Source organism: Schistocerca cancellata, chromosome 4 (assembly GCF_023864275.1).
Source record: "Schistocerca cancellata isolate TAMUIC-IGC-003103 chromosome 4, iqSchCanc2.1, whole genome shotgun sequence".
Lineage (NCBI taxonomy): Eukaryota > Metazoa > Arthropoda > Insecta > Orthoptera > Acrididae > Schistocerca > Schistocerca cancellata.
In genome coordinates this window covers 287,574,916-287,590,231 of record NC_064629.1, presented here as the reverse complement: position 1 = coordinate 287,590,231, position 15,316 = coordinate 287,574,916, and the positions used below count along the sequence as shown (strand labels likewise).

The 15,316-nt window shown below is 41.0% G+C and overlaps 1 protein-coding gene across 1 annotated transcript in view; it reads right to left on the bottom strand.

Moving 5' to 3' along the window:
- The window catches only part of LOC126183451 (uncharacterized), a 283,765-nt gene that overhangs the window by 129,259 nt on the left and 139,190 nt on the right, over positions 1–15,316 (bottom strand). The window contains exons 12-13 of the mRNA XM_049925445.1: positions 7,376–7,605; positions 6,165–7,133 (exon numbers count right to left, since the gene is read on the bottom strand). Of these exons, the coding sequence (XP_049781402.1) occupies positions 6,165–7,133; positions 7,376–7,605 (1,199 nt within the window). The remainder of the gene's footprint in view (positions 1–6,164; positions 7,134–7,375; positions 7,606–15,316) is intronic.

Sequence of the window (15,316 nt, the reverse complement as noted above, 5' to 3'; positions counted from 1 at the left end):
AGAGATGTCACTAAACCCGCCCAAAGATGTAAACAACCATGCATGAGCAGCGCCTATTAGACGGAGTGGGTCCGACACCCAATCAGTTCCAGTCATTCCACCACGAAGGGGGTACACAGCTCGTGTTGTCTGTAGTTCAACCACGCCTAGACGGCCAATACGGTGGTTCGATCACGTCCGCATTGTTACTTTGTGCCAGGAAGTACTCTGAACAAGGGAAGTGTCCAGGCATCTCGTAGAGAGCCAAAGTGACGTTGTTCAGACATGGAAGAGATACAGAGAGACAAGAACTGTCAATGACATGCCTCGCCTAGGCCGCCTAAGAGCTACTACTGCAGTGGATGACTGCTACCTACGGATTATGGCTCGGAGGAACCCTTACAGCAACGCCACCATGTCGAATAATGCTTTTTGTGCAGCCACAGGTGGTGGTGTTATGACTCAAGCTGTGCACAATAGGCTGCATGATGTGCCACTTCACTCCGGACATCCATGGTGAGGTTCATCTTTGCAATGACGACACCATGCAGTGCAGTACAGATGGGTCCAACAACATGCCAAATGGACCACTCAGGATTGGCATCATGTTCTCTTCACTGATCAGTGTCGCATATGCCTTCAACCAGACAATCCTTGGAGACATGTTTGGAGGCAACCCGGTCAGGCTGAATGCCTCAGACAAACTGTCCAGCGTGTGCAGCAACATGGAAGTTCTCTGATGTTTTCGGGTGGCATAATGTGGGGCCAACGTACATCGCTGGTGGTCATGGAAGGCACCGTAATGGCTGTACTATATGTGAATGCCTACCATATTGGCGAGGCATTCGGCATCATGGATGGAAATTCGCCCCCCATCATGCACATCTTGTGAATAACTTCCTTCAGGATAACGACATTGCTCGACTAGAGTGGCCAGCATGTTCTCCAGACATGAACTCTACCAAACACACCTGGGATAGACTGAAAAGAGCTGTTTATGGACAACGTGACCCACCAACCACTCTGAGGGATCTGCGATCGCCATTAAGGAGTGGGACAATCTTGACCAATAGTGCCTTGGCAAACTTGTAGATAGTATGCCACGACAAATACAGGCATGCATCAATGCAAGAGGACATGCCACTGGGTATTAGAGGTATCTGTACCACCACCTCTGAAGGTCTTGCTGTATGGTGGTACAATCTGCAATGTGTCATTTTCATGAACAATTAAAAGGGCGGAAATGATGTTTCTCTTGATCTCTATTCCAATTTTCTATACAGATTCCAGAACTCTCGGAACCGAGGTGATGCAAATCTTTTTTTGATGTGTGTGTATAGTGGGGCAAACACTGTTACCAAAAATCTCGGAGAGCTCTTTACCAATTTAATTTAATTTTTTTCATGATACTCTAATGAACATTCAGAAGGACATGGGCTATAATTTTTTTTTAAACTGCAATGCTCTGGTTTTCTATCACAAACTGTGAGAAACAAAATGCTGTATTGTACTTTGGCATGAAAATTTGCACTTTTGTTTTTATTCTCACGGGCAGTTTTAACTATGATAGCAGGGCATTTAAACCATTTGACAAATTGTTTCTTCCACACATATTCTCTCTCACTGCACACATTTTTAAACAAAAAATATATATTGAACAATGAGCAGTTTTGTTTTCTTTCTTGCAGTCGGTTTTCATAGAAAACAGGAAATCATTATTTACAGCATATTGACATATGATTAGAATACTGCTACAGTATCTTAAATTTGCAATAACAGTAAACAAGGCCTAACATCAGACAGAGGGAGGAAGAGGGATTTAAGGGGGGGGGGGGGGGGTTGCAGGGTGGGAGGTGAGAAAACAGCCCTACAGAGTTGGAGAGAGGAGGTGGACAGAGAGAGGGGAGGGGGGCAGAAGGAGGTGAATAGAGAAGGGGGACAAGAAAATGGAAAGAGGGGCAGGAGGAGGTGATGGACAGAGAGGGAGGGAGCAAAAACTATTTAACAACAGTAAGACCTCTTTGCATCAATGTATTTAATCTACTTTGAAATATTACTTTGCAGACTGTTTCTATTTTATTCTAATGTTTGGCAGTAAGTTCTGGAAAGTACTGATGGTCCACCTGTTACCAAATAACCTTCACTGTATGGTTTTTTTCATTTTCAACAACAGTGGTAAATGGGCAGTCTACATAACGAACACTATACCAGACTATGAATAAAACTTCCACGGATTGGACAATATGTGATATGGCACTGTCTCAGAATACGGTCTTATCAGTGTGTTAAAATATATGGTTGCTTTCTTTAGAATCCAAACAGAGAAGGACAGTGGTCTCTGTAAATATGGTCATAAAAATCAACAGTGTATCCTGGAAATCCAAGCAACAAGAGGAAGAGAAATGTCATGCCCCAGAACCAACCTTGACCACTGCAAGCCTAAATATCAATGTGATGACCAAAAATAAGCAACAAATGCAGTCAGAGCTTTGTCGCACACACAAAAGCCTTGTACCATGCATCCATAGAATGTACAGAGGTGAAGGAGACATAGGACCACTTAGCTGTGGAAACTCCACAAGCTAAATATGGCAGCACAATCTCCACAAAACCTGCATAGTCATAACATCACCAAACAGGACCAAATGTAACAACATCAAGCTACTAACAATCAACTGTAGCACCTTTACCATCATGTATACATACAAACCCCCTGGGGCAAATCTCAGTCTGACACTACTGCAAAACTTTTATAACGAAAACACACAGTTCATAATAGGAGACTTAAACTGACACAGCACTATCTAGAGCTACAAAGAAATGGATGACAATGGGCACAAACCGAAACAATGGGCTGAAACGTATAACTTATTTTAGTATCTGCACAGACATGACAACACCACTACACTACACGGTAGGCATTGAAATTTCAATGGCCAATGGTGGCTCAATAATAGCCAGGGGGTAGAATCCCATGAAAAGAAAATGAATTCGCTGAGTGGGTCAATCTACGGGAAGCAGAGAGACGGGCACAGGAATGACTCAGCACGTGACTGACATGAATAACTAATGACTAAGCACTCAAGAACAACACACGGCACATAGGGCAAGGAGATGCCTGCAGTGGCTGAACTCCAGGTAAGCACTGGTCCGCCAGGCCTACTGCTGCCCAAAGATAAACACCTCCACAAGTTGGTCTGTCCATACTATGTGTTAAGTGCACCTTCCATGGCAGGTTGTCGCACTATCCCGCTGTACTACCCACAGCAGCTCATCTGTCTCCATCGTGATGTCCGCTTGGGGGGATACTAAACTCATGATTATTGCATAACCCAAAATTACCTTGCTCCTTTAATAGCAAACTATGGAAGCATGGTTACAACCCTGAAAACGGCTTCATTGCTGTAAATTTGCTTGACCAATGCCTGAAAACCATAGACCATACTTGACATGCAACATAGGCCAAGTGTGTGCTGGAAACTTCAATACAGAAATAAAGAAACTCGGGCCAACAGTGGAAATTACGAAAGTTTCATAGACATTTTCCAAACCAAGGGACATATTCCATGAGCTAGCAGGCTATATTTTATACTGGTTCTCACAGGAATCAAGGAACATATGAAGAATTATACAAGTAGGACTGTCATGACGAAGAGACTATCTCATGCAGAAGTGTGCTAGTGAAAATGTTGATTGAGACATGACAGAGGAAGTGGACCAAAACCTTGGAAGGAATGGACATGACCAAAAGTAGCAAAATGGCCTGGAACTTAGTCAAAAAACTCAACTGTGATCCTAAGGTAGTAAAACAACCATCCAAAGTATCACCTAACCAAGTTGCCCATCAACTCCTCCTGAACATAAAACCCAACAAGAGACGTCAGAAGTCCAACAACAATAGAAGCCCACAGCACAAATTAAATAACTTTGTTGTTTCATTTGCCTTTAAAGAACTTAACCTAGGACTAAACTCAATGTAAATGGAAAACGAGCAAAGTTCGACGTCATTTGTATGTATAAGATAATACGTTTTGGCACTGGAGCCAAACAATGGATCCTGGACCTTATCAACCACTGCCTCAAGAACATGCAAGACACCAAAGATTTGGAGAAAAACAAAGGTAATAGCACTGTTAAAGTCGGGGAAGGATCCAGAATCCCTGAAGAACTATAGCTCAATATTGCTCTTAGGTCACCTGTACAAACAATGTGAATGACTGATACTGAACCACACAGTAAGCATCATACACCCAAAGCTCACTGTCAACCAACGGGGTGGTTTCAGGTCAGGAAAATCTTGCATCAGTCGAGCCTTGCCCTTTACTGAACATACTGAGGAAGCATACAACAATAACAGGACGAGTGTCACTTAATCTAAGTTTTGCATACAACACGGTAAACCACAGGTCACTCATGACGAAACTGCATGACACATTTAACAATTGCCAGCTTGTAAAAAAAAATCACAGTCAGTACTGTAAAACAGAATTTTCTCTACCATGCTGGAGGGCAGAAAGAGCCGGTGGTGATGATGGAAAACTGGGTTCACCCAGGGTAGTGTCTCAGTCCCTGTACATTCAACCTGTACACCAATGACCAAAACCAAGTTACATGACCCACTTCCTGTACGCAGAGGATCTGCCAGTCACATCTCACGGAAAGAGTTTTGAGGAAGCAGAATAAAATCTAGTACATGCTCTAAGCACCATTCCAATATACTACCAGGAAAACTCCCTTAAATCAAATCCCTCAAAGACACAAGTCCACGACTTCCACTTTCACTCAAAACCAAGCAAATCTAAAGCAGAATGTTAACCTGGAATGGCATCATTCTGGAATACCTAGATAAACTGGCATAGCTGGATGTCATACTGAGCCGATCATTGATGTACAAACATCACTGTGAGAAGACCCATCACAAAGTTGCAGCACAAAATAACTTGCTGAGAAAATTGACTAAAAGCGAATGGGAAGCTATCCCAAAGGTGCTGGGAACCACAGCCTGGGCCACTGCGCTTCTCCACAGCACAATGTGTTTGCCAGTGTGGTACAGGTCTGTATACACCAAAAAGGTCAACATAAACTTAAATTAAACACACCTACCAATAACTGGTTGCACAAGAACCACACCACTCGATAAACTATACAAAGCTGGTGGACTTGCGGGCTGAAACTCTCAAACAGTCCGTCACAAGCACAATGAGAAGCTTAAGCATATCTTCAAGGAATGCCACACTTTATTTGGAGATTCCTGCAAAGATGCAAGACTTACATTCCATAAGAGATTTCTGATCACGGTACTCACCGAGCCTCCAAATGACTAAGCTCCACTACAGAAGATACCCAGTGGAGAGAACTTGAGATGGGAGATCTGGAGGTGCCCGAATTGCATTAGAACAGGTGTACCAGCAGTGAAGGCAAACTTGATCAAGTGGGGCCTTACAGATGAACATGATGAAAGACATGTTTGTGGCCAATCTGAGAATATGAAAAATTTCTTGACTTGTCCTAGCTATCCCAGTAAATGCACCCTCAGTGATTTATGGCAGGGAAACAAGGAAGTATTGGAAATACTCAATTATGGGCTGAAAAATTGATCATTATACACAAGAAAGTAAACTAAGTCTCTGGAATCAAAATACAATCATTCCAGGACAGTACATCTCCCAACAGATGAACGTAAGTGAGAAGAAGCAAGAACAAACATGTGATCTAAGGTAATCAAAAGTGATAGGGATCACTATTGCACCTGTATCAAATTTGCAGAAGATATTGGAAAAAATGGGTCTCCTCTTCACTTTAGTTAATTAGTATTGCTGATCTCAGGAAAATTTGCTTTTCTGTGGATCTAATCTTACTGTTACAGTTAGTTTTATTTCAGCATTTCATCTTCCCTATTTAGTCCATCATGTGAAAACCTCTCTCCATTGCCATCAGTAATAGTATAATGATTTCAAATATTGCAATAATAAGAATGAAGAAGCATCAGAAATATGAGTGAAATGTGTCTACTACTTTAAAAAGCAGAAATATGAGTGAACTGTGTCTACTACTTTAAAAAGCATTAATACAAATCGCTTACTTTAACTCCACAGAAAATGACACAGCTGTATCTATAGAAGGCAACAATGACTACAGTACTAATTTCTCATAGTAAAAGAATTTGAATTTGTTGCTGTACTTACAGATTACCCAACTGCTTGTCCTCTTCCAACTTCTGTAATCTTATTATAGGGAGGAGGGTTTTCACTGTTGGACTGGAACTGTTTGCTCCATCCTGTGAACTATCCCCTTGAGCGCTTTCACTAAACTCATCATTCACAGTAGTACATGAATCAGTACAATGATTTGGATCTAGCTCTGGCTCCAGCTCAGATGTGGATTCAGGTTCAGACTCTTCTGCTTCTTCAAGCTCTGGCTCCCAGCTTGCTTCAGTTTCACACTCCTGCTGATGGCCATGCTTTCTGCCAGTTTCCAGCTCACACAACTGCAGTGTGTTGTGCTCAGATTCTGGCCCTGACTCTGAGTCATGTTCTGAGCCCAGCTCCATTTCCTGATCGGACTCCACATTTTGGCTTTGGCAAAGACCTATCTCCTGGCCAGGATTTAGGTCTTGGGGTTGACAAAGTTCCATTTCCTGATCATATTCCACAACTCGGTTTTGACACAGTTCCATCTCCTGGTCAGGCTTAATATCTATGTCTCGGGACAGTTCTGTCTCCTGGCCAGACTTCTGTTGGGAGAGTTCCACCGCCTGGCTAGATTTCATATCTCGGTTCTGGGAGAGTTCCATTTCTTGGTCAGACACCATCTCAATGTCCTGGCTAGATTCCTTTTCCAAGTGTGCTTTCTGGTTACCCTCAAACTCAACATTTTGTACCAGTTCCTCAATAGGTTCTGGCTGCTGAATGAGCTTCTGATGATGACAAGGCAACTCATTTGCATCTCTATCAGGTAGCTCTGTTGGCTCTGGAAGAGGTATCTCTGCCAGCTCTTCAAGACTTAACTGTGATGGTCCTTGCTTTACAAAATCTTTCTCTGACTCCCGTTTTCTGTTCTGATACTCTTTTTGAGCTTTTCTATTTCTTTCAATACTATCTTTTATCCCTACCTCTTCCTGTTCTTCCTCCTCTTCCACAATGGGAGTGAAGTTCCTACAAGACACATGGAAACAGATTATCAAACAGATTCTGACACTGACATTTTGTTACTGTTTTTAAATAATATTAAAAAATTAAATCAAAACTGCTTTGAGATTCTTCTGAACGTCTTAAAAGAATATTAGTAACCAAAAAAAACCTCTTTTCACTTGTTTTCAGATAGTAATTACAGAGTTAAATTACGTGTATGTGCACTTAAACTACTTCAGACAGGTCCATACATCAAGAGTACATACATTGTGAACATAAAATTTCTTGTCCCAGTTGCCTTCTTTTCAAATGTCTCTTTCCTGGGTGTGGTTCTCTCTAACAACTCTTCAGAGTTCAATTTATCATTTGCTGCTACTTCAAAATTTGCTGTAGTTTGAGAACTTATGCTTTCTCCAATTTCATCATGTGCTGGGCCATCAGTATTTCGAGTATCAGATAATCTGTAGCAGTCTGGATGATTGTGCTGGACATGCAGCTGGAAATGAAATAGTCCCATGAAAGAATAACACAAAAATGCACTAAATAACATGTGGGACATTAACAAATTTGTATTAAAGCTGAACAGTGTACCGTTCTTGTTGTTGTTACTGTTACTACCATTATTCCAACAATAACTACTTCCCTGCGACACAATGTCAACAATTGTGCATTTCAATCAGTGTACAAGTATATTTGCTCAATTGTTTCAGTATTATCCATTAAAGATTTCTGCCATAATCCTACAATTTCTGAGAATGAGATGGACTATGTTCTAGAAGAAATTGCAACTAGTTTAGGTAAAAAATGTCGAAGAGAGTTTTGCATACATAAACCTGGAATTATTTTATTTGCAAATATGAATTTTGTAGTAGGTACAAGAGAGGAGAATGGATGCTAAAATACTTCAGAGGATAGCAGTGGCAATACCAAAATGAAGTTTAAAGAATGAGGAAGATTGGTTGCAAGAAGTCTGTGCCATTATATTTTGAAGAACATTTGAACAGAGCTGAACAGTGCTAAATATTGGTGTCCTCTGTTCTCTTAAGCTTGGTTTACACCACAGCAAACATAAGAGAAAAAGCATTTTATCTTGTGTAAACAGTTGATGAGTACGAAGGAACAGCATTCACAGATTTGTTCTTGTATCCTGCCGATTGTTGGCCTTTCAGTATATCATCAAAGGAAATTCACACACTTTCTGTTTTGGCACTTGCTTCAGTGTAACAGCACAAAGAGCATTTAGTCCTGCAGTCAGCTATTTTTCACACATCAACGACTTTTGTTATCGATCATGACTCGTGTCAGTTATAAGAAATATGCTTTGTCGAAAATTTCTGAAGCAATCTAATTTCCAACGGTAGATGTGAGAAAGATGATAAAGTCATTACTTGCTTCCACAAAAGTTTTTGTATTTCTTTTTGTTATAAAGGAGCAGCAGAATATATTTCCTTGAAAGGAAACATACATGAAACGGTATGAATTATGTTTATTACTTTCAAACTAAAATTACATGAATGAGCTGATAATTCTGGTGACCTTCTTACCAGGTAATGTAATTACGGCACAGATGCAGCTCTATTATTTTAGGAGTTTTCAATATAATAACTGAATATGTATTTTTACATTACATTATCCATACTTGATTGATAGTATATTTTCTATAGGTACTTGAACAAACTCCGTGACTGCTTCAAATACGGCACTGCAAGCATCAGGAACTATCCGAGATATAGCAACTACTAAAATTTGAGACAAGTTGTAGCATACCTATCTACAGCTGTTGAGAACCTGATTGTAAATTTTAATCTTTCTTCATGTGAAACTGCTTTCCAGTGATAAAGGTTGAAATAAGGCTAAAGGATGCTGAAGCTGCAAGTATGTGGTAAGTGGACTACTGCCACACATTTCACACTTTGAACATCTACATTTTTCTGCTATTTTGCTTTCTTTGTCACCAACAGTGCATTCACCGTACAATATAATCCTATCTGAACACTGTAGTTTAGCCTGGTGATACAACTAGATTGTATTGAGCAAAGTGTGTATGCTGATGACTTGACCACCAAAAAACAACAACACAGTACCCACAGAGCTGGTATGCTCAATGCTCATTCTTTCCATTCTCTCCAATTCGAATACTTGTTCACAGAATAAGTGAATTGTACAGAATGATAGTGAATTGTCTGTGAATGCTCGTTTACTTGTGTTCACTTCCGTTCACTCTAGTACAAACAAGACTTTAGCATAATCTGGACAGCACAATGAAATCAGTTTAGATGAGAAAAATACACCTCTATGTTTGTTTTTACATACTAACAAATTCTGCGATGGATTCACGTCAGTGCGGCTGCTCAGCGTGAATGGTCAGAGGGGGGCTACCCTCTGCAGCAATTAAAAAAAAAAAAAAAACTGAATAGTTTTCACCAATAGAATTTAAGAGATATCATGTGTTAATAGGGTGTCCATAATTAAAGTTCCAGTTTCAAAATGCTGTAGAAAGAGAACCAATGCTTGGAATGACGTCAAATATGAACAGCATATTATTAACATGTGGTAACGTCTTGGAAAAGAATTTGATCAATTGATGGCAGTAAGAGTCAGAATATGACCATTCACTGTTGGTAGAGCTCTTTTACAAGAATGGTGCCTGTGTGCCAGTAGTCCTGTAGAAGTTCCACGCACTGAGGAGTATGGGGAAGAAAAAAAAAAAAAAAGGGCGTTGGTCTGATGTTTGCTAAGGTCTGCCGAATATGATTAAAAAATACTAAAAGACCAGTTCTCTTGAAGTGCACTGTGGCCAGAGGAGGAAAGTAGTTGATCTGACGCCTGTGGAAAATGTGGCCACAGCATTGCAAGTGCAAGGGGGTAGAGCAATGATGTGAAATCATGTAGAGCATGGCAAATTACCCACATTTTGGATGTCTGTGAGCATGGTGCATAAAATCCTACAAAACATACTGCATGGCTATCCATATAAAACCATCCATGTTCAGGAGTTGCTTCCTGCTGACATGCCAGCAGGACAAATGTTTGCCTTGGAATATCTTGCTTGCATGGAAGTGGACAATGAATGGCTATGGAACATTTTGGGGACAGACAAAGCTCATTTCTGTCCTCAAGAATATGTGAATAATCAGAACTGTAGAATATGGGCAACAGACAAACTGCACGCACATCAACTGATACACCTCATTCTGAAAAGGTGACTGTATACTGTATGGTGTAGGATAATGGCATCGTTTATCAAAGGTTTGTGTGTTTTTAATTATATGAATCCTCTGGGTCCTGTTAGCTGTACCATCACTGGTAAACTCTGAGGTCTGTTGCGCACCAGCATCATTCCAACACTTCAACAGCAAGAATGTGTGGGTTGGATCATTTTTATGCAGGATGGCACTCTTCTGCACATTGCACAGTCAGAGAAGCAGCTGCTGCAGAGGCATTTAAGAAATACTATAATTATTAGCCATCGTTTACCTGCAGCATGGCCATCCAGATCACTTGATCATAATCTATGGGGCTTCTGGCTGTGGGGTTATCTGAAAGCTGTAGGGTTCAGTGCTCCAATTACAAGCATAGCTGAATTGAAGGCACACATTCTATATGTGACCCCTGAGACATTCTGATCTGTTGTGGAACATGCTGTTTCTTGATGTCAACTTGTGGCATAGACCAGCAGGCAGCATATTCAACATGTCTTGCTCCAGTCTCACAAAAATTAGAAACCTATGTCATTTTGTGTTTTACACATTTCATTGCCCCTCAACAATTAGAAACCAATGTCTTTTGCTTTTTATGCGGTTTTTGGCCTCAGGACAGTTAAAAACCAATTGTTCCCATTTGATGTAGTAAGACTTTGCTGTGGTGGATGAGCTTACCTAACTTACGGTGCCACAATTGTTGACTGCTAAACTTGTGCAGCCATGCACATTGAACAGTATGGATGGTGTAATGTGAAACTCAAACCATAGATGTTGTATTGTGATTCATCTCTCATTTGTAGCCAACCTCATTTACATTACAATGTTTACAGCACCATCTATGGGTAAAGTTTTCACTAAATTTATTTTTGTTCCATCACGTTTCCCCCTGCATCAATAATACACTGTTCTAATTTGGTGTCACTCTGAGCAGTACTTCTCTTTCTACACCATCTGGGTCTGACGAGTGCTCGCAAGTGGGTTGCACTCAGCCTTTGTGAAACCAATCGAGGAGCTACTTGACTGAGAATTGGTGGACCCAAGCACAAAAACTAAAAATGGCTGGGAGAACAGTTTGCTGACCACAGGCCCCTCCGTACCTACAATCATAACGCCTACCGGCTCAGGATTACACGGTGGCTGGTCAGTGTCATGAACAAGACACCATAAGACAACACACAAGTAACCATTTTGTAACATTAGTGTTACGAAGGCACATGTTGATCTTGTGAATGCATGAATTTAAGAAGTTATCTGCTATATAGACCAATATATATGGTATAAAGTGGTAAGTGTTATCAGGTTGAAACATACCTTTTGTTTGTAATCCCACTGTTTACAAGATGTGAAAGGTCTGACGGTGATTCTGCAAAGGATATTGCAGTGGAAAACATTACTCTCTCTTTACAGATAACCTTTACAACACCACATCAATTACTCGTGAACTGAAGTAACAGCAAGAACATTTTGACTAAGGTTACCACGACACTTCCGAGATGGTCATCTTTATACCTAAGAGATGTAAGGCCAACTCAAAGCCAGTATGTGATGTGCACAAGAACAAAAGCAAGATGGGTGTTAAATTGACTGACAATACTCTGATGTATGTGGAATTTAAGCACAGATCCATAAAATGGTGGGGGAAACTGGCTTTCCATGTCATTCAAATGGTGCCGACAAAGTCATGCATACTTTATTAAGATAACAGGTAGATATCTCCCTGCTTCTCAGTTTATGGTGGCTGTCATTATCAACAGAAAAGCATTTATGGAAAAACTTTGAGACAACGGTAACAAAAACAAAGTGTTGTATTCAATCAGGGTAGTGAGAACCTTATTGGAAAAGTGTGGAGTCATCATTTTGAGCGAGACAGCAAGAATTAAAGACAACAATGGAAAAACATGGATTCACCCCCACTGAAAAAATCCCAAGCAATGAACACTTAGCAAAGACTGAAGCATGTCACCAATTCCTAATGGCTAACAATGTTGACGCAAGCATCATTCTGTTGCAGGTTAACGCCAGCCCACATGTTGCTACAGTTTGTTTCAGCTACACTGCAGAAGTTTTGCCGAGAAGCCCTTACACACCCTCCATATAGTCCCCATCTCTCCCAATGCAATTTCCATATTTTTGCAGTCCTAGAGAAAAACATTAGTGGCTGTCGATTTGGTTTAGACGAAGAGGTGCATGCCCTGGTACAATCATGGCTCTACAGCCAACTGCAAACATTCTTCCATGAAGGCACTGACCATCTTATCTCACAGTGTGGTGAATTTATAATCAGTTATGCTGAGATTACTTTTGAAATAATAATACTTTTTTCCATTTGTCACGTTTTCATCTGTCTGTCCCATATAAGTAACTTTATAAAAGAACATACTAAACTCATGTTTTTTTAAAAAAAAAAAAAAAAAAAAAAAAAAAAAAAAAAAAAAAAAAAAACTTGCACAACTAGAGATATTATGTTCATATGCACAGGATATGTAGATTAGTATGTTCTGAAGAAATGATTAGCATCTGAACCATGTCAGCCCGTGGGTTTAAGGTCAACATCAATATCGTGGCGAACACCACCTACCGGTAAAATGTGCCTGTGGCTCTTGTTGTCGCTATAAACTGAAGGTAATGGATTAGTGTGATTTGAGCAGACGTGCTGGATGACTTGCAAATGTATGCACGAACTGTACTGTCAAATCTGTAAGTTCGAAAGAGGGCGTATTATTGGCATGTGAGAAAGCGATGCAACCATCTGGGAAAATCCCGTTCATGTGGGACGAAGTGTTTTAGCAATGCAATGGGTGTGTGCAGAATTGTTCACAGAAGGCAGTAGAACATGACGAGATGGTTGGGTTGCACCGCCCAGACCACCCCCTTGAAGATCGACACCTCATATGAATGGCATTGCAGGACAGATCTGTGTCCTCCTCTGTTCTGGTGCAACTGTGGAACAGTGTAACACATCTTACACAATCAGGGGTGACAGTCCATTGCCGTTTATTATGGCATAGGTTACGTGCACATTATCCACTTCTCTGTCTACCTTTGACAAATGTGCAGAAACTGCAATGGTATACGGAACGACGTCACTAGAAACGGGAATGGCATCGGATAGTGTTTCCGGATGAATCCAGGTCCTGTTTGGTTGAAAATGATGGCTGCACTTTGGTTCGCTACAGATGGGGGAGCAGCATCAAAGTGACTTCATTCACACAAGACATACAGTGCTAACTCAAGGTCTTATGGTGTGGGGTGCTTTTGGATACAACCATAAATCACAGCTGGTGCATGTCCACGGCACTGTGACCAGTGAGACCTATATAAATAACATCCTGTGACCCATAGCCATTCCATTTCTGCACAACACCCCAGACACCATTCTTCAGCAAGGCAATGCATGTCCACACATTGCTGCACAAATACGTGCCTTCTCGGTTTCACAGGATGTCAGCCTTTTGCCCTGTCCTACTGGATCACAAGACCTGTCACCAATTGAAAATCTGTGGGATATGGTGAATCACCAGGTGCAGTGCTGTGACCCATTGCGAACCACCACAGATGGGCTTTGGAGTACTGGAATTGCAGTTCAGCAGGTAGACTGGGGTGAGGGTTATGTTGGGTCGGGTGGGTAGAAGGAGATAGAGGCAGAAGAAATGTGTGTGTGGGGGGGGGGGGGAGGGGGGGGGCAGATAGTTAGCAGCTTGGAGGCAGGCAGCAGGTGCACAGTTTAAAAATGTGGTAGGAAGGGGTGGTAGGTGCATGGGCTGTCATGTGACCCAAGTGTACCAAAGACAGTGAGGTGCAGCACACAATGATGGCAACATGGAGGCATGATTGTGAGGGGAGGACAGAGCAGGGGAAACTGTTGTATATGAAGGACATGTTGCAAGGAAAACTCCAATCTAAGCAGCTCAGAAAACCTGGAGCTGTAGGAAAGGATTCAGATGGTACGGGCTGCGAAGCAGTCATTAAACTGGTGCATGTTGTGCTTGGCAGCATGTTGTGCCACTGGGTGGTCAACTTTTGTTCCTGGGTACAATTTGGCAGTTTATTTATTTATTTATCCATCTGTAGACAATCAGGATTGTACGGATGTTGCTTTTCTTTTTTTTCTTTTTCTTTTTTTAATTGTGAAACAGATGTTCAATCAGTAAGAAAGTTGTATGTTTTAAACTATTCACAATGTTTTTCATGTAGAAATCATACATTAGCACAGTTGAGAGAGAGAGAGAGAGAGAGAGAGAGAGAGAGAGAGAGAGAGGTTGATAGTAAATGACAATTCTGACTGATCCCAGTCTTCGGTCTGTTATTCAGAGGGATTCTCCATTCCCTCAAACTGTTGTAGTCAAACTATTGGCGTACTCCTGGACACAGAATGTAGTAATTTCATGACATTATTTCCAACATACATAGTAAATTTCTAATTATTTATCAAGTTTCTTTTTGAGAAAAGAAATACTTTGGTGTCAAAGTAGACAATCTGCCAATACAAATAGCAAAAGCCAAACTACATCTCAAAACACAATAGAACATTAATTTTCCATTTGTCCTTATGTATCACAGATTCTTTTTATTATATAGTAAGGTAAATGTGTAATGGTCATACTGAAAAGGCATTAGTGTACATAAGTTGGAGTTCAAAGAAATTGTAGGATACATGACAGGTATGTACGAGATGCATTCAAGTTCTAAGGCCTCTGATTTTTTTTCTCCGGACTGGAAAGAGATAGAAACATGCGCATTGTTTTAAAATGAGGCCGCGTCCATTGTCAATACGTCCCAGAGATGGCAGCACCGTACGGCAGATGGAATTTTACCGCCAGCGGCGAGAATGAGAACTGTTTTAAATACTTAAAATGCCAATGTTTTCCTTACTTGAACAGCGTGCAATCATTCGTTTTCTGAATTTGCGTGGTGTGAAACCAATTGAAATTCATCGACAGTTGAAGGAGACATGTGGTGATGGAGTTATGGATGTGTCGAAAGTGCGTTCGTGGGTGCGACAGT